General features: G+C 42.8%; 1 protein-coding gene across 1 annotated transcript; it reads left to right on the top strand.

Moving 5' to 3' along the window:
* CHRNB3 (cholinergic receptor nicotinic beta 3 subunit) lies at positions 1-27,512 on the top strand. The gene is made up of 6 exons (XM_045997687.1): positions 1-151; positions 9,391-9,542; positions 10,608-10,652; positions 24,403-24,512; positions 24,738-25,620; positions 27,378-27,512. Exons 1-6 carry the CDS (start codon positions 97-99, stop codon positions 27,510-27,512), a joined length of 1,380 nt encoding a protein of 459 aa, XP_045853643.1. The 5' UTR covers positions 1-96.
* Positions 27,513-27,799: the final 287 nt, after the last annotated feature.

Here is a 27,799-nt window from a genome sequence, read left to right as displayed (position 1 = left end):
TCGGGTTTGGAACACCGCATTTCCTTTTCAAAACCTTCCTTTTTTGATGGAAATACTTGTTTAAAAGAAAGGAGTTATCTTTCCTAAACTGACATCATGAGACTGGCAGGCTTTCTCCTCGCGTTCATCGTCCTTGGTGTCACTCCCTCAGGTAAGCTCAAGTTAAAGTAAATTAAAACTTCACCACTGCAGATTGATTTAAGCATGAGAGGTGGAAATAAGGTGTTGATAATGTTAAAGTTACAAAATGTAATGTATAGAGATCTTTCCGATAACCTCTAGGATGTGGCTATAATGAGTAATTCTAGGATATCTGTATATTGCTAAAGAAATCATACCTATGGATTCCAGCATATTTAAGCTGTTGTCATTTTCTGGGCTATTCTTTTTGAATCATGGACTTGGTAGTAAGATATAAAAGCGGACAAATATTCTGAGAAGCACTGGATGCTTCTCAGAATTGTTAAAATATTTGGCACAGAAATTTACTCCATCAGCATTTTTATATCATGTCTACTAATAATTATTATATCTGTGTGTAGGTACTTAATTTTATCCAATATAGCCTATAGATCTCTACACAAGCCTTAGTGAATTTGTGTGCAGTTATACTTAGTATGTTTATATATCACGATTAAACAAAAATAGACATCAAAAGTCTATGAACGTGTGTGACTTTTCTGTGACTATTATCCACCTGCAAGTCAGAGAATTGTGAATAAAGAAAGAGGCAAATAAAAGGAGAGAGGAAGAGACAGACAGACAGAGAAAAGAGGGAGAAAATGCCAAGCTTAGGGGGAAATGGTCATTTGCACCAGCCAGCTAGTGGGTTTGGGAATCATTTCCCTTTTTATGTAACTTAAGAACATAAAGCTCTTCGCTTCTCAGTGGAAACCATTTGGAGCCAGGAGCCAGATGGTGAGAAAACCCTGCTGTCCCATTAGCAATTTGCGTTTATTTCTCCCTAGTAGTTTTGCCATGTTTGACTATTGCTACTTTCAGATGGGGAACCAGAGGCACCGACTGAGATTCACCCAAGTCCTAAGTAAATCTTAGATTTAATAAATCCTAGATTTCAAATCTAGGCACACACACCTGAACAGTATCATATCTTTTAAAATGTAGCCTTTCTTCAAACTGAGGACTTAAAAGCAGCCCTTTCTAAGTGCCAATGGCATCAGACTGACTTTCAAATATCACTAAATTTGATCTCTGAAGTCTGAAATGCAATTTGTCGGTCATAAAAATGATAATCAACTTCTGTGTGTTTTAGCATATAATTAATATCCATGAGTCTAATGTTTTTCTGCCTTTATTTACTGTTCTGCTTACTTTGAAAGAATGGATTCTTAGCATCTTCTCCCCCAGGGAAATCATCTCACTGGTTAGCAGGGGTGGTCGCATAAACTCTCTCGTTCATCTGTGCACCCTCTTCCTTGCACAACAATGGTTACATAAGAAAATTGGGAATGGAAGGGAGCATGGGACTCATTCTCCATCAAGTAGGGCAAGAGTTTGGGAACCTACACTGTGCTGTATGCTTCTGTCAGAGATCTATAATAAAGCAATAACCTATAGTCACTCTCACATTTGTGAACATTTCTAGATCCCACTGAGTCTATGTCTGTTTTTAGAGCTGTGCCGCCTTTCCTGAGGATCTTTAACTTTGCGGCTCCTTGCAAAGGAAATTATTTCTTTTTGTTACCCAAAGCTACCTTTTCCAAATTTCAAGGGAAAGCCCCTCATTTTTAGATTTCTGGCTTTGGTGGAAAGGATGATTGTGTATGGGCATGTGACATTTCCTGTGTTGCTAATTCATGCTTTGTGTGTTTGTGTCTGCTCCCAGAAATAGGGACTGTGTCTTAGTCATCTTCCCATCACTCTTACCGCACAATGACATGTATGTATTCATTCAATAAATATTTATTGAGGATCTACTGTGTCCTAGGAATGATTCCAGCATGGGGGATTCAAGAGGGGAAAAAACAAAAGCATTCTAATAAACTCTCACACTAGCAAGAATCCATTCAATATTTATTATGTATTTCAACCCGAGGGCTAGTTCTATGTGTTGACAGCAGAGACCAACATATTTGTGGTATGATTTTTTTGGACAAGGTAGTGATAATTGAATGACAAAACCAAAATATACCAAGAGGTGTCAGAACAAAACATGGGTCTCTCCCAACTGTATTTGCTGAGGTTTAAAAGTCTTCAATTCCTTCTTTACTCTCTTAGCTATGGATAAACAATGATGTTGTCATCAGTGAAACTATAAATAAGCATGTGAATTGTCATCAATTAAGTCTTATCAGTTATTTATACCTCTACATGCATGAACTTGTCAAAATTTTGCAGAAAGTGGTTTTGATAACTGGGTGAGGAAAGAGCAGAAGGTCTGAGAGCCTGAAGAAAGGAAAGGAAATATGGTCAAGAAGAATAAAGATGGGGGCGCCTGGGTGGTTCATTGGGTTAAAGTCTCTGCCTTTGGCTCAGGTCATGGTCTCAGGGTCCTGGAATCGATCCCCGCATCAGGCTCTCTGTTCAGTGGGAAGCCTGCTTCCCCCTCTCTCTCTGCCTGCCTCTCTGCCTACTTGTCATCTCTCTCTCTGTCAAACAAATAAATAAAATCTTTTAAAAAAAGAAGAAGAAGAAAGAGGCCGGAAGTTCAAGTTGTAGGTCCCAAAGAAAAATTTCTTGTCTGAAGCTGGGATGGGTTACCCTATCCAATCTCTCCTGGCCCCACTTATGGGGGGTGAGTGAGTCTTAACCTCCTCATGGGGAGTGAGTCCTGTCTAATCCCTTCATAGCATTAGTTTCCTTACCTGATGCCTCTTCTGTTGCAGTGAATGGCAGCCAGGAGAGAAGTTCCTGAATTTACATCTTAAACTTTGCCTCTGTTTTGTGTTCAGAATAGCAAATATTGCGCATAAGAGATTACATTTTGTGGCTGTTTCATGGGCATGAAATCCTAGAAGTGTAGGGCATGTGAGTTATTAAGTGTTTACCAATCATCCACAAACTCTTTTTACTGGGAGAGGTTAAATGCTTTGCTTAATTAAGATCGCCTGGTTTGGAAACAAGACCAGAACTCATGTCTCTACATCTGAGTCCGGTGGCTCTCAATGTTAAATAAATATTTGTTGGATTCTCGTTCTAACAGTGACGACTTTGGCCAGCGACTGAGCGTCCAGAGCCAAGAGCAGAGTGCCCTCCTAGAGCACTTTCCCAGCCTGAGTTCCCCATGGAGGAAATTACTTGAATCAGGCAGGGAGCTCTCCTTCTACCTGACTGGCTGCATGTGCTCTCCCTCTGAGTCTCCCTCTTCTTGTCTTCCACCTGCGGAGTGGCTTATGTAGTCCCAAGAGAAATATTTTGACAAAGAAAAAAATGAGATGAAGATTAAGTAGACAGAAGGAGAGAAGGAAGGGGGAAGAATTGGGATTTCGGAGAGCAATGGTGATAAACTTTAACAGCCAGCACACACCCTCTGGAGATGTGCTTTAGACTACGTGTGTGTGTGTGTGTGTGTGTGTGTGTGTGTGTGTGTTTAAAGGGAGTGCAAAGCACAACTTAATGCAAGGAGATGTGAGGAGACCATGATCAAGTCTGAAGCACGAATACTCCCACTGTAAAGCACAGGGTGTCCACCTCCAAGGAGAGTGACCACAGTGTCCATCCAAGAGGCCCTGGGGCCAGGTTCACCTGCAGCAGAGGGAGCTTGCGTAGGATTACGGGACACCATCACCATTGCTGAGTGTCTCCCTGCCACCAAACATTACCTGTGACCTGGTTTTAGAGTATCATTCTTCTCGGCAATAGATCGCTTTCAACAACAGTGAAGTATTTTGGTAAACGCGATGCTAACAGCAGCACAGCAGCAGAAAAGCAATAACGATAAATATGTGTTCACAGACGTGAATTGTTGGAAGTTTTTATGTGGATGTAAAGTAAGGAGATCACAGCACAGGGAACAGTCTTGCCTCCTCAGTCCTCCAAAGGATGAGCTGGTGGCAAGATGGACAACGTGGGAGTCAGAAAACTACACCTGCCCCTCATTAATTAGGTTGACGTTGGAAAAGCCACTGGCCTCTCTGTACCCCAGTATCTTCGTCTGTAAAATGAGGGACGTAGCTCATCTTACAAGTCCTTTCCTGCTCCACTGCCTTCACTTCTTCCTCATTTCTCTTGTCCTTCCTCTTTCATGCTGAAATTATTTCTGTATACACAAGCTCTCCCTCCTCTCACCTTCCGGAAACTGACTTTGGGAAATGCAAGCACTGGCTCAGGGAGTCACTCATCTTCTGAGAGCGGCTTCTCAACTCATCTTCTGAGAGCAGCTTCTCAACTCGTCGGTGTACTGCTGAGATAGATCTTAGAATATCAGTCTTGTCAAATTAGTTTAAAATACAAGCCCATTTGCAAAAATTTGGTTTACACACATTTCAAGAAGCCATTTGTTCCTTAAAACAGAGAAACTGCTTGTTATGGAAATCCGGAGAACATCTGTGATTCTATACCCTCTAGAGCAGTGAGCTGGGCTCACTCTGCCTCCTTGCTCTGTGCATGGAAAGTGCCGTTAGAACGTCTTCGCATTTGTTCTTCACCAAACATCAACCGGTGTTTACGGAGGTCCTAGGCTCAATAGGGAAAGCGCTTTCCCTTCCTTACCACGTTCTGTTTTACAAGAAGGACAAAGCAGAAACATCTGCAGGGACTAGTCTCTGCATCTGCTCCAATAACATCAATGACTTCGGGCTTTATTTGGGGAAGTTGAGGAAGGTTGGAGATATTGGGCAGAAAGCATTAAACCTTTGGATTTCTTTCTCTCTTTCTCTCTTTCTTTCCTTTTTTTTTTTTTTTTTGGTTAGGTCTGGTTCGTCAGTACAGATTTGTGCTCATGCTGCTGTAACAACACAACAACACAGAAATTCATTTTCCCACTGTTCTGGAGCCTAGACGTCCACGATCATAGTGTCAGCAAGTTCAGTTCCTGGTGAGAACCAAAGGACACCAGTCCTTTTGGAGTAGGGCCCCACACAGATGACTTCATTTAACCTAAATTACGTTCTTAAAGGCTCTGTCACAAATACAGTCACACCAGGGGGCAGGGCTTCAACACAGGATTTTGAAGGGCTGCAAGTATTCGGCCCATAACAGCCAGCACAGATTTGCCCTTTCCGTTCCCTGATTCAGACAGTAGCTTACCCTCTGACGCGGGCCGAAGTGGGCAAAACATACAAAGGTCCCTGAGAGAGCAGATCTGCTCATTTCCCTCTGGAGCCTAGCAAAGAGCAGGGATCCCACCACTGTCACCGAGGCTGTAGCTTGGAAAGTGGCAAGTGCTGGGGATGGCCAAGGTCAACATTTTAGAAGATGTCTCCCCGTGGGCAATGCCATCTCCCTGCAAATTGTCAAATCGTCCTGCCAGGAAAGGAAATTTAAAGTACAGTTTCTGTTGTCAGGACCCTTCTGTCAAGTCCAGAATCATAATGGCAGGGTTGTCCAAGCTATGACGTCCATGTGAGTGTGTGTGTATCCATGTGTGCACGTGCACACTGGTTCAGACATTACGCCTCAGCTGTTCTCAGACTTCCTGGAGGGTCTCCATCCATTGTGAGAAGGTATCTTAAATAATTAGTTCTCACTGGCCTGAGCTGGGACACAGGGGCTCTCAGGGAGCGTAGAACTCTGGTGCTCAGCCCTTAGGATCGCACTCAGATGGGTGTAACAGTGGCCATAACAGCCGATCGCAAAAGGAGGGCTACTTTTCTCACACACCAAGAAATTTGGAGGTGGGCAGTCCTGGGCTGGTTGGCCGTCCTACAGTGCTCTCAGGGACCCAGGCTCTGACTGTCTTTCTGGTCCACCATCTTGTGCGTGGAGCTTTCATCATTCTTGTGAGATACCTGTGTGGCCAAATCCCTAGATGCCGTGTTCCAGCTCCAGGCCGGAAGGAGAGAGAGAAAGGGTGAAAGGAAATGTGGACGGTGCTGGTCGGACAGAGTCTGTCCTCTTCAACAGTGTTTCCGACAAACCTCACCCCCGGCTTCTGCTTGTATCTGAAGTGGCCAATGTGTAAGTCACATGGCCATCCCTGGCTGTAAGGGAGCCTGAGAAGGGAACATTTTAAGTTAGAGCCATGCCATCCTGAATAAATTTAGCATCTGTTACAGAAAAAGAAAGGGCAAATGGGCCATTGAGCAGGAAACCAACAGTCATTGCCATGGTACCCATGAAACAATATTCTTCTTCTTCTTCTTCTTCTTAAGATTTTATTTATTCATTTGACAGACAGAGATCACAAGTAGGCAGAGAGAAAGAGGGGGAAGAAGGAGGAGAGAGCCCAATGTGGGACTCAATCCCAGGACCCCGAGATCATGACCTGAGCCGAAGGCAGAGGCTTTAACCCACTGAGCCACCCAGGCATCCCAATATTCTTCTTCTTACTGGAGGGCTGCTCGCACAGGGGAAGGCCAAGGGAGGACAGCTGTGGCCTCCCTGCCTCTCTCTTCTCCTGAGTAATTCAGTTCTGGCCCAAACTCTCCAAATACCACTCAGCAAACAAAAACCAAGTAGTTCACTGCATTGCTGTACAAGTGTTGGCTCAGCAACCACAATGTGCCAGGCCCCACAGCTGGGAGGCAGTGGTGAGGAAGGTTTCCCAGAGCTGCCATTTTCCCATGGGACAGACAGACAATAAGCAAAGACACATACAATATGTCCAAGTGCTCCAAAGCAAGATAAAGTACCATGAAGGGGATAAGGTGTGAGGAAGGATGTTTAGATTTCATAACCCAGAATGACCTCTTCAAGGAGATGACATGTGAGCAAAAATAGGATAAAATGAAGGAATGAGCGTGGGGTTGCGGCTTCTGTACAGAGCAAGAGCCTGCCCCAAACAGAAGCACACGGGCTTGTTCTGGAAAGAGCAGTTTGGCCTGAAGGAGGGCTGAAGGAGGAGTGGGAGAGGGTAAGGGCCACACACAGCCTAAGAAACAGCAGTAAGAATATGAGATATCTCTTCTAGGTTTTTTTTTTTTTAAGTATTTTTAAATTAAGGGATGTACATTTTTTTTAAAGATTTTATTTTTTTGTCAGAGAGAGAGAGAGCAAGCACAAGCAGGAGGAGCAGCAGGCAGAGGGAAGAGGGAGAAGCCGTCTCCCTGCTGAGCAGAGAGCCCAACGTGGGGCTCAATCCCAGGACCTTGGGATCATGACTTGAGCTGAAGGTAGACACTTAACTGACTGAGCCACCCATCCATCCCTCTTCTGGGTTTGGTGGGAAGCCATTTGGAGGGTTTGAGCAGGAACTGAAATAGTCCTCTTCTGCTTATAAGAGATGGCTCTGGAGCTGAGCAGAAAATCGACTGGGAAGGGAGCATGAGCGGAAGCGATGAGGAAGCAAAGCATGAATCCGAGAGATGACTGTGTGACTTGGGTGGGACCAATGGTGGCAGTGGGAAATAATCAGAATTGTGACAGATTTTGAAGGAAGTGAAGACGGATGTGAGGGAGGGAAATTCATGAAGTATTTCCAGTCCCTCAGAAGGCTTCAGGGAATGTCAACTCCCACCCTCGCCTCCACTTCCAGTAAGGTTTTAGGGAGTTTACAGAATGCTGTCCTGGCGGCCACCCAGCTGACCTGCTCCTTAGCGGGGCTCTGCTCGCTGAGAACAGCTCAATTTGCAAAGTCTCAGAACAGTTGGCTTTTTAAATAACTAAGCACAAACCTAAGTTACAGCTCTCCCCATCCGTCTCCATCTCTTTGCACTTTAATACGCTTTATAGAGAGGAAGCTAAAAGGGGGCGTGGCAACCCGAGTATGCAACCTCTAGGAGCATTAACAGTGGGTTTCAATTCATTATTTTGTAACTGGAGGGACAGACTTCCAGTGGCAGAATAAATAGGTCAGAGAGATGAAAAGTATGGCATAGGGAATATAGTCAGTAAAGTGGTAATAACGTTGTTTGGTGAGAGACAGTGACTTCACCTATGGTGGTGAGCCCTGAGTCATGTATAGAATTGTTGAGTCATTATTTGTACACCTGAAACTGCACATTAATTACACTTCCATCTAAAAAGAGTGGATTTAAAAAAAAAGATTATTATATATTTGACAGAGGGATAGAGAGAGGGGCCATAAGTAGGCAGAGCAGCAGGCAGAGGCAGAGGGAGAAGCACGGTCCCCACTGAGCAGGAAGCATTCCAATTCGGGGCTCGATCCCGGGACCCAGGGATCAGGACCTGAGCAGAAGACAGCTGGTTAACCAACTGAGTCACCCAAGTGCCCCGAAAGAGTGGGTTTTTAATTGCTTCTCCCTGAGTAAATTGAAGGTCTATGCACATACAGGGGATATTCGCTCTTCTTCCTACTAATAATCTTTACATTCTGATTGGGGAAACTTCCGGGTGTGTCTTGCATGGGATCACTGTCCATTATGTGTCTCTCAGTGGGAAAAAAAGTTTTCTTTGGTAACCATGCAGTGCCGAATGGGTTGTTTAGGAGATTAATAGGGTGCTGAATATACAAGAGGGGTTATATTCACAACGACAACCACAAAGCTTCCTTGCTTTAAATTTGATAGGATAACACTGGAAAGTTATGAAACTTATCTCTAGACTCTAGACTCTTTCTTTAGCCTGTGGGTCAGAGCTTGAAACTAGGGTGTTTCTTGGGCTCTCAGACACAGAGGTGTAGAGAAGAGTGTTAGAACCTGGTTGTTGACCAGGGAAGGTCTTTATAAGGGAAGAATTCTCAGGAAGAAGGCAAGGTAACAAATAACACACGGGATGTGTTGGGTATTCCATGGATATGTGCCAAATGCAGGAAAATGGCTCCAACATATTCCTTTCATTGGCTCATTCATTAAGTAGATATAACATGGGTATGTGCTGTGGGCAGGCACTGCTCCAGGTGCTGAATAAACATCATCAGGTAAAATGGATACTATGCCTGCCATGATGGAGCTCAAGGGAAGAACAGACAATGACAAATTCACAACACATGTGGCAGGGGACATGAGGGAGCCAAAGAGGGTGCAGTGGTGGACAATCGCGCATGGGCAGAGACCACGTCTGTGAGGTGGTGGCATCTCAAGTGAAACGTGAGGTAGAGGGTAAGTGGGTGGCTGTAAGTGATTCTTTGGCAGTGAAGGTGCTCACCTCACGATGGGAAAACCCTGTGAGAGGGCCACGTTTGGGTAAAGCATAGAGTCAGCTTTCAGCTGTGTGTGGTGGGCATGAAGAATGGTTCGAGAACCCCTGTACACTCAAAGCTGCCTTTGCTGCACCGGGCTGTGTAGACTATATGAAGATTCTGGCTGTGAGATGCTAAGCCAGCCATTATGACTTCCCCATTAATTCGGGTTTCCCTCATGATTCTTACAGCCACCGCAGGTTTCCGGTCAATCGCAGAAAGTGAAGATGCCCTCCTCAGACACTTATTCCAAGGTTATCAGAAATGGGTGCGCCCTGTATTAAATTCTAATGACACCATAAAAGTATATTTCGGATTGAAAATATCTCAGCTCGTAGATGTGGTGAGTAATCCTTGGCACGAAGCTGAAAAGAACATGCATTCCTTAACCTGTTTGTGAGTCTAAGATTTCATTTTGTTTTCTTTCCCCATGGCTGCCATTTCCATTTTAAAAATAGCTTACTGTGAGAGAAAATCTGCCCCAAGAGACCAGTGAAATGACCGGAGGAAGGAATGAGAAGTGTCGTGGAGTGAATTTTCATTGCGGCTCTATTCGTGTGGAAACTTTTGCTGGAGGCGGGGGGCGGGGGGGCGGATGTGGTTGCTGGGACAGGCATTGTCCCTGGTGGGTTGGCTGAGCACCAGAACGAGCACCCAGGGAAAAGCGAGGGGCAGGAGAGAAGGCAGAACCGAGCCCAGGGCTCATCATTGTTCCCCAGGCCAAGTCGGTGTCACCTGGACTGCATGAGGGGTAGTGGGGGGATGACGGCAGGGAGAGAAGGCAGATGATGCTGGCACTCAAGTAAGTGTCCGGTGAGCCCATCACCCTCCTGAATCCCCTAAGGACCCTGCATTTCCCCCTGCCCCACCCATACCTTAACATTTTCCGCTCAAAGTGTTCCAGTTTCCCACTTTTGCCATGATTGGCATCCTGGGAAATCAGTGAACTTTAACAAGCCCATTCTACAAAGTCATCCTGCTTTGGTCCCCAGAGTTCCAGAATAACCCATCTTGCCCCAATCCCCTGTCCCACCACTCACACCCTCACCCACCACAGCTGACTCAATGCCCAAGGATTCCTTCTAGAAAATCATGCAGAACCAATCTCTGATTTAGTTCATATTCATTCTGCTTTGCCACCTTACCATGCTTTCTGGGTTATGCAATTTTAAGTAAATAACACCACAATGAACTACTACTTGCTTTAATTATTATTTTTTGTTGTTTTAAAGAAAATATGCATAGTATTTTAGGATCCCAGCTGTTTAACTGTTTCAGTTGAGAATCCTTTATACTTTGAATACCTCTAATGTATGTGTCAGAGAGGTCTTTCTGACAAAAGAAAAAAAAATCTAAAAGACAACTTCATTTACTTGAATTTACATCTTCCTAATTGTCACTTTCTTAGGATGAAAAGAATCAGCTGATGACAACAAATGTGTGGCTCAAACAGGTAACTGTCAGTCCAAGCATTATATCTGCTAACCTAATTATTTCCATGCTTTTCCATTTAGAAAGACACCCATTTGAAAAACAACTATTTTACAGAACATATTGGGTTCCTCGGGGAGATACTGGGAATGGCTGGGAAGGGTCCATTACTTAATTTTCTTTTGCGGGAGTTGGAAAGCAGGTGCTAGAAGCTCAGAGGCCAGCCGGGAGGGGACTCTGACACCGAGGCCTCGGCCCTGTTCCCTGACTACCTGGAGAAAGGCGGGGTGGGGGGGAGCTCCAGATTGCCACTGTCCCCCTCTTTAAGGTACCACAACTGGAACAGGCAATCAGCAATCTTAAATTCTTCCTCATCCCTACTGGTCCTCCGTGGGAGGAATGTTTCCTCAGCTCCCTAGAAAGAGAAACAGGGAGGGCAGAAATCCTCTCCCATCAATTTCAGAACGAAGTGAAATGGAAACAAAATGACAATATGTTTTCCCTGCATAACTAAAAAGACATTTTGAATGGGTTCAATTCCCTGCTTAGAGAGCTTGCTTTTAGTTCAACTGGGCCCCGTTTCCTAAAACCGGAAGCATCCGTTCGGAGGAGCTCGTCCTATAGTGATCAGGAAATAACTGCCCTTCAAAGCCCAGTTTTGCATAGGTAATGGAAAGGAGAACATATTGACACTTTTTTGATAGGAGGTAAAAAGTTTGGTCTCATTGTTTCTTTTTGCTTGTTGCTATAGTCAGCAATTACTTTGTTTGTTTGGGTTTTTTCCCTGAATGTCCAAATTATTGCCTAATCTCTGATAGACTTAAAATCTTCCTGGTGAGGAATATTAAATATCTCTCTGAATTTTAACATACATACACTCTATTTTTGTTCGTTTATATTGAGATAAGTTAATTACATTCAGGTTCAGGAGACATTGTTCCATTCTGCTAAGGGTTTATAGGAGCAGAAGACAGACTGTAGGGAGATTCCCTGGGCTTCCTTTATGTCATATTTCTCCCACCCAAAAACTTTGATCAGAGTTAAAGAATTATTATCATCTTTACTACTCTCTATTCCGCTGATTCTTTAATTGGTAGATATCTTAGCAAGTTATGAAATGGATCTTTATCTTACTTACAAATAAAGATGTCTAGGAGAAAATAGTAAGCTGGTAATACAGATAGAAAAATATATTCAAATAAACATATTTTTCTGTATACCCATCTCCTTCCTCCATGATGTAGCTTAGAGGCTGTGGAATTCAGAAATATTTTGATTTAATAAAAATCAGTAAGAAGTGCTGTATTTGAGCTTGCAGGAGAGAGGATAAAAACTTTTAGAGTGCAAATGGGTTTAGGAAGTTAACAAAAATAGAACAGACAAAAAACCTCTCACTGCTTCACACACGAGTCCTTCTCCAGCTGCTCCTTGAGATTAAGCTTCCGTTAAACTGTCACATAAAACAGCAATCCAGGAACTCTTGGCCTTCAAAATTGGTACTTTTCACTTTGCCTGAGATTTGAAAACACGAGGTCACTTCAGTAGAAGCGAACAAGCCGCCACGGCTCCTCAGACCTTAACTACGACTGTGGAAGTGACTTCCAGCAAAGCTGTGCCAGGAGAATCCCAGTGGCCGGGTGAAGGCCTCCAGGTCAAGACAGGGTCACAACCTAAGCGTCTCTAGTACCCAACTCAAAGCAAGAGAAATCCGTAGGAATGGGGCAAGCTGACGCTTAGAAAAGCCAGCCTGATGACTCAGGGTCCCATTTTCTAGAAGTAATGAGGATAATAGATTTTTTTTCATTAAATTATAGTTGGCACACAATGTAACATTAGTTTCAGGTGTACAACATAGTGACCTTATGCTGTACTCGCGCAAGTCGCTCCCATCTGTCACTGTATGCGCTATTTCAATACCATTGACTACACGCCCTACGCTGTACTTTTCATCCCCATGACTTCTTTTTTTTTTTAAGATTTTATTTATTTGACAGAAAGAGATCACAAGTAGGCAGACAGACAGGCAGAGAGAGAGGGGAAGCAGGCTCCCAGAGAGCCTGATGAGGGGCTCCATCCCAGGACCCTGAGATCATGACCTGAGCCAAAGGCAGAGGCTTAACCCACTGAGCCACCCAGGCGCCCCATCCCATTGACTTCTTCATTCCAGAACTGGAAGTCTATATCTCCTAACCCGCCTTCACCCATTTTGCCCATCCCCCTCTATCCTCCCTTCAGGCAACCTTCCCTTTGTTCTCCGTATCTGAATCTGTTTCTGCTTCTTTGCTTGTTTGTTCATTTGTTTTGTTTTTTAGGTTCTACATGTAAGTGAAATCATATGTTATTTGTCTTTCTCTGATTTATCTCACTTAGTGTAATACCCTCTAGGTCCATCCATGTTGTTGCAAATGCCAAGATCTTTTTTTTTTTATACTGCTGAGTAATATTATATTGTGTAGGTGTACCACATCTTCTTTATCCATTCATTTATTCATGGACATTTGGGCTACTTCCTAATCTTGGCCATTGTAAATAGTGCTGCAATAAGCATAGGGGTATGTGTATCTTTTTAAATTAGTGCTTTCACTTCCTTTAGGTAAACACCCAGCAGGGGAATTACTGGAGCATAGGGTAGTTCTATTTTTAATTTTTTGAAGAACCTCCATACTGTTTTCCACAATGGCTGCACCAGTTTGCATTCCCACCAACAGGACACAAGTTTCCCTTTTCTCTACATCCTTGCCAACACTTGTTATTTCTTGTCTTTTTTCTATTAGCCAGGGAATAATACTTCCACTGCATTAAATCTGCAAAGGGGTGTCATCTCTCTTCTCTCATTTTCATTTATTAACACTCTCAATTCGCACAGCAGGTATCACACTACCCCTGTTTACAGAGACAGAAGGGTCCAGGAATTCATCTGGCTGGAATCTGGGTTTCCCAGGTAGGACCTTCTCTGCCATATCCAATCTCTGCACTAACCAGCAAATCCTGTTTCTAAATCACTGGGAGAGCCAGTTCATTCTCATAGCCACCCTATGAGGTAGGTCCTATTAGGATCCCCACTTTGCAGATGAGAAAACTAAGCATTGGAGAACTGGAGTGACTTGTCCAAGGTTGAGCACTTAAGTGAAGTCGGGCTCACATGAAGAAATCCTTACCTTGCCTCGCACAAGAGCGTGGATGGAAGATGTCCAGTGCTCCGCTCAGTGCTGTCCCTGTGGAGACTAGCTCCTTCCTAGTCCTTGTCTTCTTCTTTTTTTCTTTTTTAAGATTTTTTTCATTTATTTATTTGAACCACAGAGAGAGAGACAGCAACAGAGGGAGTGCAAGCAAGGGCAGAGAGAGAGGGAGAAGCAGTCCTCCCACTGAGCAGAGAGCCTGATGTGGGGCTCGATCCTATGACCCTGGCATCATGACCTGAGCTGAAGGCAGACGCCCAACGACTGAGCCACCCGGGGACCCCTAGTCCCTGTCTTCTAAGGTTTTGGTGCCTCAACCTCTGCGACATCTGGTCTAGAAAGGCATTTAGGAGGGAATGAAGTAAGGATTACTCCCTCTTCCATTCATTCCACAAGGTTTATTGAGAACCTACTAAATGTGAGCCACTCTGCTAGATCCCAGGTATATGAAGAGTAAGATACAGCCCTGCCTTCAAGGAGAGGACAGAGCGGAACTTGTGTAAAGAATAATGACTGTGATATGATAAACACCCTAAGGAAAATCTACATAAGAACTGGGTCATTACAAAAATGACAGCGAGAAAGGGAGAAAATCAGGGAAAGCTCCCAAGGGAGGAGATATTTAAGTTAGGTCTTACAGGATCAGTAGAGGTTCCACAAGCCAAAAAGGAAGAGAAGTTGTGAACCCCTGTATGCCCTTCCCAATCGCTTAATTTCCCAAAGTTCTCACGCCAGAACAGACCTACAGGGAACTCTTCCCAGCCACCCCTGTATGCCTCAGTCAGAGCAAAGACCAAAACGACAAACCCCTGTTCTTTTCTCATTTCCCACCAGACACTGTAAAACGCTCCCTGATTCACATCACAGAGAGAATAAAACTCTTCATATTGGAACAAAAACGGGTTCCACGCAGTTTCCACCACTGAGATGCTCGGTTGGTTTTTTGATGCAATTCTTCTGTCTTACCCTCTACTTCCATAGTTCTCCTCTGGTATATTTAGACGTTCTTCCTCTTAACCAAAGAGCTTTATCGAGCACAAATTTAGTGACATCCTGAGAAAGTCCTCTCTGTGGAGCTATTTTTAGTTTATTGATCTTATTTTGGAAACTCATTTGTCTTCCTCCTTCCTACTTCCAGAGAGTAATCAAAACCCCATAAATCATAAATAGATTATTAACACTGACTCACTAAAACTACATGAGAAAGTACTTAGTGCCTCACTGCTCAGATTCTGCTCCATCACGTTCAAGGTTAGGAAAACTGCATCGCAAACACCTTAAAGGAAAATGGGATATGAAACCACCCTTTCTTTGATGATAAAGGGTTGAACCCCTGGCCTGGAGGCTATCATGTGAGCAATCTCTAAGACAACAGATGTCAAAATTACTCACTCAGCAGCATTTACTGAGCAACTACTATGCACTGGGCACTGCGTGTAAGACGCTGGGCTAGGCACCGCCAGGTGTTAACACCATTAAGACAGTAAGATTCTGAACAATCCCACTTCATTGTAGCTGAGAGCACTTTGCTGTCCTACCCCCTTCATTATCCCCAAGGAAAAGAAAACTGCCTGAATGTCTGCCAAGGCCAGCATCTCAAAGTAGCCTTGTTTCCCCAACAGCTGGTTCCCCTTTTACACCAACCAGAAGTTCAGCAAATGTATGCAGGCCTCAGAGGCCAGACCCCTGGAGCTGGTCTTGAAGGAGAAATCAGAAACAAACCTGCCATGGAAGGCTTGGCCTTGCTCTAAAAGTCAGGGGGATCTTCCCTCATGTCTAACTACCTCCTACAACCTGTATCTCTGACCTTTACTCAGCATCTTGGTTTGCTTTCTTCTCCCAGCCTTACTCAGACCTTAGCAAAGGAGGTCGGTTTGGTGGACGCTAAGTGAGAGTTGAGGAGGAATTAGGAGTTAGGAATCCGAAATCCTGCTCTGTAAACGTGGGCAAGTCATTTTGCCTCTCAGACCCTCAGTCTCTTCATCTATAAAAGAGAGGCGATGCCTAGCTCACGGTGTTGTTAGGAGATAAAATGCGATCGTGTGTGTGAATGCGACTGCTATATTATCTGGTGTGTAGTGGGGCCTCAATAAATGTCATTTCCTGCTGCCACACTTGGAGGCTTTTTCATCCTTATTGACAAATCTCATTTTTTGGCCCTGACCACTTATGGTTATAATGTGAATATGAGATATATAATATAGCATATTGTTGTCTTTAAGATTAAAATGAATCAACATTAACTTGTTTTAAGAATTTCACACTTGAAAAAAAAAAAGAATTTCACACTTGAGGGCAGCTGGATGACTCAGTCAGTTAAGTGTCTGGCTTTGGCTCAGGTCATGGCCACTGGGATGGAGGCGCACATCCAGTCTGCTCAGCAGGGAATCCGCTCCTTCCTCTCCTCCCTCCACCCCTCCCCACACTAGTGCTTTCTTTCTCTCTCTCAAATAAATCAATCAAATCTTAAAAAAAAAAAGTTTTCACACTCAATTTTTAGATAACTGAAAATCCCAGGGATGTCCCAGAGGCGACAAATCAAGGCACTGCTTGTTCCTTAACATCTTTTGGTCTTAGTATTAAACTAAGAATAAGTAGGAGAATTTTTTTTTTTCCGAGAAAAGTCTTTGATTTCAGTTTAAGTGAAATTTGGTTCTGGATAATAGCTAGACATCTATGAGTAATATTTCAGATAATGTATGTAAGAAAAAAAATTTAAGGGAATATATATCATATGGATTTGAAATTGTACTTTTCAGAATTAAGAAACCTATTTCCCCTTCTTTTTCTCAGTCACAGATTAACTTTGGTCTTTGGCCTCTGACATAGCCTGTGCTCTCCTGTTTGCTGCAATGACACAGCTCTCCACCCGGGAACTGCTTCATGATAGAGCTGATGTTTGTAAACGGCTTTGAGGATGTTGGCTGGAACATTCTATATGAACACAGGGTATTATTTGTAATCTCTTACTTGAAGAAGGGAGAGACAGGAGATTAGTCCCCAGATGCCCCAGGCTTTCAAAGAGAACAGGAAGTAACCAGAAGGTCTCAGAGCTCCTTAGCCAAGAGAGAGGATGGGGGCTCTGAACCCTCACCCTGACACTCTGACCCAGCACGTGTTGTGGTCCTGGGACATGGGGCTCTGACTGCATCATGATGGATGTGTTGTTGGTAGAAATTCAAGGAACCCCTCTGGACGGATGTGGCAGGGAGAATCTCTGATTCCCCAGGTCTGGTTGCAGAAGGACACCTCAGAAAGGAGTACAGTCAGTGGAGGACCACACAGGTGGAGAACTCAGGGCTTCTGACTCCAACTCAGCACACTTGCTCTTCTGGGTACTCCAAAGTCAACAGCATTGACCAAAGCCCCTTACTTAGCCTCTTTCTTTTTACTGGTCTGGGATGGCTCACCTGGGTGGCTCAGGTGGTTAAGTGTCTCTCTTCAGCTCAGGTCATGATACTGGGGTCCTGGGATCAAGCCCTGCATTGGGCTCCTTGCTCAGTGGACAGTCTGCTTCTCCCTCACCTGCGGCTTCCCTCTGCTTGTCCCCTCTCTCTCTCTCTGACAAATAAATGAATCAAATCTTAAAAAAAAAAAATGAAACCTAAATCACTGTAGATCTCTTTATGTCCTCCTTGAGGATTCAATGCACCCCTCCTTCATGTTCACTCATTTCTGCCCCAGCACCTTCCCAAGCCCCCTTCCTTCTCCCTGCCTCACACTGCCACTCACTGCCCCTCCTTACCATTCAGGGCTCAGCTTCTGAAGGTTGTCTTCTCAGAACTACCTTCCCTGTTACTCTACTGTTCCCTGCCATTATATCCAAATGGCACCCTCTTCAGAGCAATGACCACTAGATGTGCTCATTTGTTTCTCATTGGCTGAGTTGGCCCCAGGCCAGGAGTACAGAGCAGCAGTGGTATGCTCCATGTGAGCACATGCCTTGCATACTTGTGGAATGCATCATTCCCCCCCCCCCCCCCCCCCCGCCCCAGACCGTGAGCCCAATAAAACACCACCGCTTTGTTCTCTCTGGCTGCAGCTATTCATTCTGCAGTTAGAGGTCTGGTGAGCAAGGCAAAGCTTTCTGACCCAAAAGTCCCACACCCTAAGACTTGCCCTAGGTCCCTTAGAACAGCTTGTAAAACCAGGTATGTGTTTGCTGGGATTGCAATGCAGAAGCCCCAGTGTTGTAGCTATCCACTCTCCCTACAGGGTGGAACCAGGCATGGGAAAAGACGGCTGTGCCTGGAGCAGAGAGGACACTGGATCCAAGAAGCAGGCATTTTGTTTGCAGCAATCTTCACATTCCAATTGGAGGAAGTGTAAGATTGGATTCCATGGCTGAGCTCACCAACGTCCATTCAAGACAAGCCAGTTCATAAGCATGCAGTTCCAGCCAATCTGTCCAAGTCTGTGCCTGCCCCTGGGGCTCACCACCTGCCTTCTGGCAGCCCACTGCTTGCTCAAGAGCTACTCAGATTCTCCCAGGACCAGCTGAGAACTTTTTAGTTGCACATGACAGAGAACACAACCCAGACTGGCTACAGCAAAAATAGAATGTATTAGCTTTCACAGCCTGGAAAGTACAAGGACAAGGCAAGCATACACACAGCTTGATCCAGGGGCTCAAGCACTATTCCCAGGAACGGTGTTCCCTCTGCATGTCTCTGGGCTCCTTGTCCTTTGGGTGACCCCAATCTCATCTCAGCCCTCCTCTAGTGGCAGCAAGGTGGCTGTATCAGCTTCAGCCTCAAAGTGCTACCTGTGTTCAAGTTCAGCAAGAGAGAGAATGGCCAGCCTCTTTTTCAGTGTTTCCAGAAGATTCATGCTATCCCACTTTTTTGTTTCCCATTTGGTCACCTGCCATCTCTGAAGATCACAGTGGGCAGGTGTGAGGTACTGCTCCCTTTCTGGGGCAGAAGGAAGAGTTAGATCCATCCACATCTGGTGAGTGACAGTGCAGTGAGGTAGCTCCCCAAGAGTAAACTGGGGTGCTCTTACCAGCAGCAAGGCAGGTGAACTTGAGGCAGCAGGCAGCATATATCCACTTTATTTCTGAATTCATTGTTCTCCTCTTTCTATAAAGAGCTCTTGACATGCCATTTTCTTCTTGAACGAAGTCTTGCCTAAGTGGAGGTCAGCTGAAGCCTCTTGTCATCAACAGTTTATGTTCATCTCGTAATTTCTCTCCCCTTGGTTGTCCACAAACTTGGACACAGTATAACGTGTCTATTTGCATAATTCCTTCACCTTTGGACAGATATTTTACCATTAAGGCCAAACAGATTTTCTGTTGTTATTATCTTCATATTCTTTTAACAGAGGAAAAGATGGAATAAACTACTGTTTTAGCATGAGTACAAAGTTAATAAGCCTTAAAACGCTCAACACTGGAAACATCCTTGAGAGTGGAGCCACCGAAAGCTTCAACAAACCATTGGCATTATGAAGAATTTTAAGTCACAAATTTTTCCACCATAAGGTAGCATGGGAAGAGGAAAAAAGAGTAGAGGATGTGGCTTTTGATGGACCATGGCACACCTCCAGGGGGTGCCCTTCATTTCCTAGTTCATGTGGAAGGCACTTCCTGGACTTATGATGCCCGGGATACCCAGTTATATACAACAGACTTGGTCTGTTTTCTCTACTGACCAGCTGTGTGGCCTGGACAAGTCACTTGAACCCTCTGAGCCACAGGTCCCTCATCTAATATAGCACTATTAATAGGTCATTTGTAGGTTATTGAAGAAATCAGCATTAATAAATATAAAGCACTTAGGTCAATGCCTGGCACATCATTGGCACTCAGTAACTTTTATACTTTGCCATTTTTATTTTATTATCAGCACAGTCACAAAATAGGTTCTTAATGTATGCTACAGTTGTACTGAAAAATCATAGAAACACTCCCAAAGAAAAGAACTCCCACCGCTAAGAGGGCAATGTATGTCTTCCTTTCCTCTCTTGTAATTAGCCCAAATTTGTGTTAGATATTTGGTGAATTATTGGAATATAGTTTTAACAATGCTTTAGTAGCAAAAACACAAAGGTGCCTGCCACCTATTTCACTGACTTTGTCTTTTCTCAAAGAAACCTCACTGAATTTTTCAAACATCAGGAAAACAGTTAGAGCAACACCTCCTTGCCAGGCATCCTTATTCTTTGTAAGGCAGTGGTCTACCTATTTTTTTCTTATATAACAAGAAGAAGTATTATAGAAAACTGTGATACATTAAGACTATGTGGGGTGGATCCCAAGAATGCAAGGCTGGTTCAACATCTGAAAATCAATCAATATAGGGGTACCTGGCTGGCTCAGTCAGTTAAGCATGTGACTCTTGACCTTGTGGTCTTGAGTTTGAGCCCCGTGTTGGGTGTGCAGCCTACTTAAAAAAAAAAAGGAAAAGAACATCAATCAATGTAACTCATTTCATTAAGAGACTAAAGAATAATCTTGTAATTATCTCTATAGAAGCTGGAAAGCTTTTATTTAACTGAGGATCTGTTTGTGATTAAGAAAAAAAAAATCTTAGGGCTCCTGGGTAGCTTAGCTGTTGAGTGTCCAACTCTTGATTTTGGCTCACATGGTTAATCTCAGGGTTGTGGGATCCAGCCCTGTGTAGGGCTCCACACTGGGCTGGGAGTCTGCTTGGGATTCTCTCCTTCTCCCTCTCCCACTCCCCCTTTCCTCACTCACACTCTCTCTCTTTCACTCTCAAATAAATAAATCTGTAAAAAAAAAAAAAAAACACCTCAGCAAACTAGAAAGAAACTAGGAAGAATCTTCCTTAATCAAATAAAAGGCATTTACGAAGACCAACAGTTAATGTAATACTTAATGGTGAATAACTAAATGCTTCCCACCCAAAATCAAGAACAATGGGAGGAAATCTACTGTCCCACTCCTATTTAATGTCATACTGAAGGTCCTGGCCAGTGATTTAAGGCAAGAAAAATACAATAAAAGGTATTCAGATTGGAAAAAAAGAAATAGAGTTTTCTATTTGTAAATGATGTAATTGTTGATGTAGAAAATCTACCAAAAAACTTCTAAAATTAAATGAACTTAAACAAGGTCACAGGATACATACAAGGTCAACATACAAAAATCAATTATTTATTTATATTCTAGCAATGAACAATTGGATTTTTCTCTTGATGTCAAAGTACCATTTACAATAACATCAAAAAAACATGAAATACTTAGGTCTAAAGCTAACTAATATGTACAGGGTCTAATAAGCTGAAACTACAAAACACTAATTAAAAACATCAAAGAAGACCTAAACACATGGAGTGAGAAATGATTTTCCTAGGTCAGAAATCTCAATATTATGATGTCAGCTCTCCCCAAACCACTCTATAGGTTCAAGACAACCAGTTAAAATTTCAGAAGGATTTTTCTTGTAGATAGCAACAAACTGATTTAAAATTTTATGGAGAAAAGCAAAGAAACGAGAATAGACAAAATGACTTGAAAAGGGGGAATACAGTTGGAGGACTCACACTACAGAATTTCAAAACTTACTGGAAAGTGATTGTTAAAAGAGTATCTTACTGGGGAAAGGAGGGACATTAACGAGACAGAACAAAGAGCCCATAAATAGACCCATACAGTTTATAGTTAGTTGATTTTTGATGAACGTGTATAGGTAATCCAATGGAGAATGTTTAGCCTTTTCAACAAAAGGTACAGGAATGATTGGACATCCATCCATATGTGAAAAAAAACCAAAAACCTCATTCACACCGTAATTAAAAAATTAATTCAAAATGGATTTTAGATCTAAATGTACAACCCCAAATTATAAAATCTCTAGAAGAAAACATGGAGGAAAAATCTCTGTGACCTTAAGTTCAGCAAATATTTCTTAGATATGACATAATTCATAAAAGATAAAACTGGTAAAATAAACTTCATCCAAGTGTAGAACTTCTATCTTGTGAAAGACCCTGATTAAAGAATTAAGAAACTACAGACTGTGGAAAACTATTTGCAACTCAAATATTTGATGAGGGGCTTTCATCCAGGATATATAAAGAAGTCTTAAAACTCAGTAATAAAACAAACAGCATGATTTAAAAAACATGCAAAAGATTTAACAGCCACTTCACCAAATAAGATATACAGGTGGCAAAAAAGTACATGAAGAAATGCTCAACACCATTAGTCATTAGGAAAATGCATATTGGAAACCGAGATATCATTTCACAACTCTTCTAATCAAAGTAAAAAAAGGAGACAATACCAAGTACTGGAGAAGGTGCCAAAGAACCAGAAGTCTCATACATTGTTAGTGGGAATGCAAAATGAGACAGCTGCTCGGGGTCACAGTTTCATATAAAGTTGAATATACGCTTACGATATGGCCCAGCCGTCCCACTCCTGGGTATTAACCCAAGAGAAGAAAAGAATGCTTTCTACTCCAAAAGCTGCACAAAATGATTATAGTGGTTTTATTTGTAGTCATTAAAAACTAGAAGAATCCAAACATCCTACCCGGAGAATGGATAAATAAATTGTGGTATATTCATACAAGGGAAAACTACACACTAATAAAAATGAACAAATCACTAATATAGAAGAATCTAAGATGCATTATGGTAAGTAAAAGAAATCAGGATCGAAAGACTGTCTACCTTATGATCAATTCTATTTATAAGACCAAAGGCAACATTATAGGATCAGAAAGTAGATCCTAGTTGCCTGGCGGTGGGGGATGGGAGGAGTTGATTACAAAGGAGCAGCACAAGGAAAACTTTTTTGGGCAACAGAGTTGTTCTTGTATCTTGAGGGTGGTAGAGATTACACAAGAACCATATGCAAAGAGTAATTTGTATTGTATGTCAATTTTTAGAAAGTAAACAGAGTGCAAGTGAAACAGAGTGCTGTCCTAAGTTCCTTTCCACGTTTCTAAGATTGAGTCCTGCTGCCGGTAGTACAAGTCTCCTTAGCAGGAGACAAATTATTCATAGAAAGGAAAATGTATTTGCTTTTCAAAATGGGCAGAGGAGGAGGGAAAAGGAGAGAAGCCTATGAGTACCAAGTAAACATGATAAATACTTTATAAGTTTGGGCTCTTAAACTGTCAATTCATGTGCGTGCTTTTCCACAAATAGGCATGCAGCCTTTTATCCTTTAGATCATAGCTTTTTAATGACCCATATCCTTTTCAATTTGTTTTTCCAGGATCAAGCCTCATAAATATTGTCTAGGATAGACAACGTCATATCTGGGGTGTACGGTCTCGTACTTTTTCAGGCATCATGCATATTTCAATACTTCACCATCTAGTGAAGTTACCCATCTGCTGACTCCTGATTTTTTAATGACAGGAAAGCTTGCACTGGGCACACTCTTCAGACTTTCTGAAATGTCACTTAATATTATCCTACATCATTACTCAGCTGTCTACATGAGGGACAGTAGAATAGAAGAATTTAATTTTCAGGTCAGATTTCATAAGGTTCTGGACCCAAATCTCTTTAAGAAAGTCCATCCTGCTATAATTGGATCATCCATACATCATCCTCTTGACCTTCATAATCTAATCAATTAGGGGTCAGGTTTGTTAACCTGGGTCCATCAGCTCCTGTAAAACATGCTAAATGATTTCATTCTATTATGAGGAAAAATATGTAGGTATCTAGAGGCTAACAACATTAGGGATATAATTTAAAACTTTAATTGGGTGGTCACAAAATAAATTCAGATTAGAACTTAAAAGGAAATTCTTGGAAAATATTTTTTCATTGGATTAAAGTTATAATGTCATCAAGACTAGTCAGTGGATACTGAATGTTTCATAATAATATAGTGGGTGGATGTTTGCTCAAGACTCTTGAGTGATATTCAAAATTGTTTGTGCCCATTATCATGAGATGAAAATATTACTGGATCAACTCTTCTAGAATAAACTGAGTTAGAATTATCATTGCTTTTCTTTTGCTTCTTAAGAGAAAATAGGCTGAAAAAAAGAAAAGAAGCTGAAAAAATAGATCACAAATCAGTGGTGTTTGTTGCCAGGACTCTTCATTGGGAGGTAGATATATGGCAACTTTGGAAATCCCAGGTAGGATGGCCGTGTGGGCCTGGGAAAGATCAGAGACCAGGCTAGCTCAACCTGTATATGGAGAAGTGTAATGAACCACAGGTATGGTCATAAGATCTAAAATGGATGGATTTCCCTTTTTATTTTTTTTTCGCTTTTTAAAATTTCTTTTCAGTGTAACAGTATTCATTGTTTTTGCACCATACCCAGTGCTCCATGCAGTACGTGCCCTCCCTATTACCCACCACCTGGTTCCCCAACCTCCCACCCCCCGCCCCTTCAAAACCCTCAGGTTGTTTTTCAGAGACCATAGTCTCTCATGGTTCATCTCCCCTTCCAATTTCCCTCAACTCCCTTCTCCTCTCCATCTCCCCATGTCCTCTATGTTGTTTGTTATGCTCCACAAATAAGTGAAACCATTGGACTTCCCTTTTTAAATAAAACACTGGGATTTGGTAAAATAACATAAATTTGAAGATTCCAAAGTCTAAGACACTGAATTTTCAGAATGAAATGACAGTGTGCTCATTTGATGCAGGAATGGACAGACCACAAATTACGCTGGAATCCTGACGAATACGGTGGAATTCGTTCAATTAAAGTTCCATCAGAATCCCTCTGGCTTCCTGACATAGTTCTCTTTGAAAAGTAAGTATCCCAGAAGAAAAATGCCCTGGTAGGATGAGGACCAGAAATGGAAAAGCCTGACTTTGGCAAAATAATTAAGAGAAATGTACAACTTTGAGTAAGAGGAGAACCGTTTCTTTTCTGAAATATTGTTTGACTCTGTGGTAGAAGAGTAATAAATGTGGACGGTAGAGGGAGGGGTGGGCAAAGACCCAACTCATCAGTGTTCAACCGCTTTCACCACAGCGCTGATGGCCGGTTCGAAGGCTCCCTCATGACCAAAGTCATCGTGAGATCCAACGGCACCGTCATCTGGACGCCCCCCGCCAGTTACAAAAGCTCGTGCACCATGGACGTCACGTTTTTCCCATTCGACCGGCAGAACTGCTCCATGAAGTTCGGGTCATGGACTTACGATGGAACCATGGTTGACCTCGTTCTGATCAATGAAAATGTTGACAGGAAGGACTTCTTCGATAATGGAGAATGGGAGATCCTCCATGCCAAAGGGATGAAGGGCAACAGGAGAGACGGGGTCTACTCCTATCCGTTCATCACGTACTCATTCGTCCTGCGCCGCCTGCCCCTGTTCTACACCCTCTTCCTGATCATCCCCTGCCTGGGGCTGTCTTTCCTGACTGTGCTCGTGTTCTATCTCCCTTCCGACGAAGGGGAAAAGCTGTCCCTGTCAACCTCAGTGCTGGTTTCCCTGACCGTGTTTCTCCTGGTCATTGAGGAAATAATCCCGTCCTCCTCCAAAGTCATTCCTCTCATTGGGGAGTACCTGTTGTTCATTATGATTTTCGTGACCCTGTCGATTATTGTGACTGTTTTCGTGATTAACGTTCACCACAGATCCTCTTCCACTTACCACCCCATGGCCCCCTGGGTGAAACGACTGTTTCTGCAAAAACTTCCTACATTGCTTTGTATGAAGGACCACGTGGATCGCTACTCTTTCCCAGATAAAGATGAAAGTCAGACAGTGGTGAAAGGTAAAACTCTAGAAAAAAGGAAACAGAGACAGGTGAGTGATGGAGAAACCGTTCTTGTTGCTTTCTTGGAAAAGGCGGCTGATTCCATCAGCTACATTTCAAGGCACGTGAAGAAGCAGCATTTCATCAACCAGGTGAGTCCATCCCAGCGGGGCCACCAAACTGTGCAAGAACCAACATTCTCACATCTCTTGACAACACAGTGTTTAGACGTGACACTGTTAACTCTGCTTTTCACGTGTAAAATGTTAAGCGAGCCCTGACATCAGTAAGAATCTTAGTATGGATTTTTAGGAAGCAGTTCACAGAAACAGAAGGAGCAAAAGTGAAGCAAGTGTAAATTAAGCACCATTCCTTATAATTAGACATGATTCTTTTTAAAATAATTTAATTTTACATTTTAAGTTGGTTATCTCGATCGCTGGTAATGTATCTCTCATTTTTAGTGCAATGATGGTTATTTCCATCTGTAGTATTTGGAAATAAAGGAAAAGAATTTGGGGATTAATATACAGAAGAATAGAATAGATTTTGGGATTAATATAATCCTAAAATAGACAAATGATCCCAATAATAGACAAAGAACCCCAATAATAGGCAAAGACTATAGACAAAATAAAAGACAAAAAAATTCCAATAATAGACAAAAGAACAGAATAGATTTGGGGAATAATATACAAATATAGTGTACCAACAGATAGAACACTGTTCCTTTGGTGAGGGAAAAGGGCATAGTTATTTAGCTTACAGATTAAAAAAAAGAAGAAGTGTGGCAAGAGTGTGGATTTCAGACTCAAGACAGTCGTGGACTCAGATAGTACCTGCGGCTTAAAACGAGTTATAGGCCAACTTAGAGCATTCGATTACTTTACTCTGAAGTCAGTGAAAATTAGTGCCAAGAGCCTGATTCCATAAACAAAATTATGAAAGAATTTCTTATTTTTATTTATTTATTTATTTAAATTCAATGAGCCAACAGACAGTACATGATTAGTTTCAGATGTAGTGTTCAATGATTCATCAGTGTATAACCCCAGTGCTCATCATATCATGTGCTGAAAGAATTTTTATAAAGAAATATCCTTCTATTATTTTATCTAGACGCTACCTAGTATATTGTCTCTCACTAGTTGTTGTGTTTTTCATCCACTGAAAAACATTTTTAAAGCATTAGGAAAAATGCTGGTATAGAACAGACATTTCGGCTTTTCTTAGGGTTGTTTGTTGTTGTTTCTTTACAGTGTTTAAAAATTCTAATTCCAAGATTCAAATAGGCTTTTAAAAAATTATAAAAGTAACACCTTATCAGGGCAAGGAATTTGGAAAAGACAAAAAACAAACAAGAAAGTCAAAATCATTAACAATCCCACTACTTAAGGTTGACCCTTGAAACATTTCAATGTGTCTTCTTTGTGTTTTCCCCCAGAGTTTTACTCCGAAAGCTCTATGTGTGCAGAATGCTTTCAGGCTCTCCATCAGTACCTATGCCCCTTCGAGAATTCCTGTTAGGTTCCATCTTTACAAACTCCCCACAGAAGAGAAACGGAATATTTCTTTTCCTTCAAAAGAGAACTAGCCCCTGTCCTCCACACGTCTCAACTTTTTCCTGCTCTGACCTTGTTCTGATAGCGTCCTGCCCACTGTCCCCCAACTTCCCTTCCTCCAAAGGGACCCGTTCTCCCCTCCCCCTTATTGATTGCCGTCCTGTCCTGAGTACCGCTGTCCTCGGCGGCTTCCCAGCATTCCCGAGATGCAGCGGCCACAGTCACACGTGCGTTTTTGAGAACCGAAGCGCTGCACATCTGAGTATCACCCCTTTCCGATCCCTGGAAGTGAGTTCAGAACAGTTGCCCTGCATCCTGAAAGGAAGGCATCTTTTTCTCTTTTGCAGGTGGTACAAGACTGGAAATTCGTAGCCCAAGTTCTGGACCGAATCTTTCTGTGGCTCTTTCTGATAGTGTCAGTTACAGGCTCTGTTCTGATCTTTACTCCTGCTTTGAGGATGTGGCTCCACAGTTCCCACTAGCAATCCAGAGCTGTCTAAAATACCATAAAGACAAAACTACACCTTAGGACTGACCTCCAGCTAACTGTACATACAGTATCCAAATGCATGAGCTGCTTAGAAGGGCCTGGGTGGGACTCAGGGAAACTGAACATTGGCAAATGTGGGTTTGCCCACCGTAAGCTTATGATTGCCACTGGAGCTCCTCAGGGACCCTGCCTTGGCTTCCCCAGACATTCAGGGACTCATAGGTTCCAGGCCTGACATCACAGCCAGGATACACTAGGAATGTTGCTGGCTACTGGACT

The sequence above is a fragment of the Meles meles genome, chromosome 2 (genome assembly GCF_922984935.1).
Source record: "Meles meles chromosome 2, mMelMel3.1 paternal haplotype, whole genome shotgun sequence".
Classification (NCBI taxonomy): Eukaryota; Metazoa; Chordata; class Mammalia; order Carnivora; family Mustelidae; genus Meles; species Meles meles.
Note: the sequence above shows the minus strand (reverse complement) of the source record. Positions and strands in the feature narration are given on the sequence as shown.

Bases quoted from the DNA above. Each gene is read 5' to 3' on its own strand.
- CHRNB3 (XM_045997687.1), top strand. From the start codon at position 97: ATGAGACTGGCAGGCTTTCTCCTCGCGTTCATCGTCCTTGGTGTCACT. The intron at 10,653-24,402 runs GTAACTGTCAGT...CATTTGATGCAG, and splicing joins CAAATGTGTGGCTCAAACAG to GAATGGACAGACCACAAATT. The intron at 25,621-27,377 runs GTGAGTCCATCC...TCTCTTTTGCAG, and splicing joins AGCAGCATTTCATCAACCAG to GTGGTACAAGACTGGAAATT.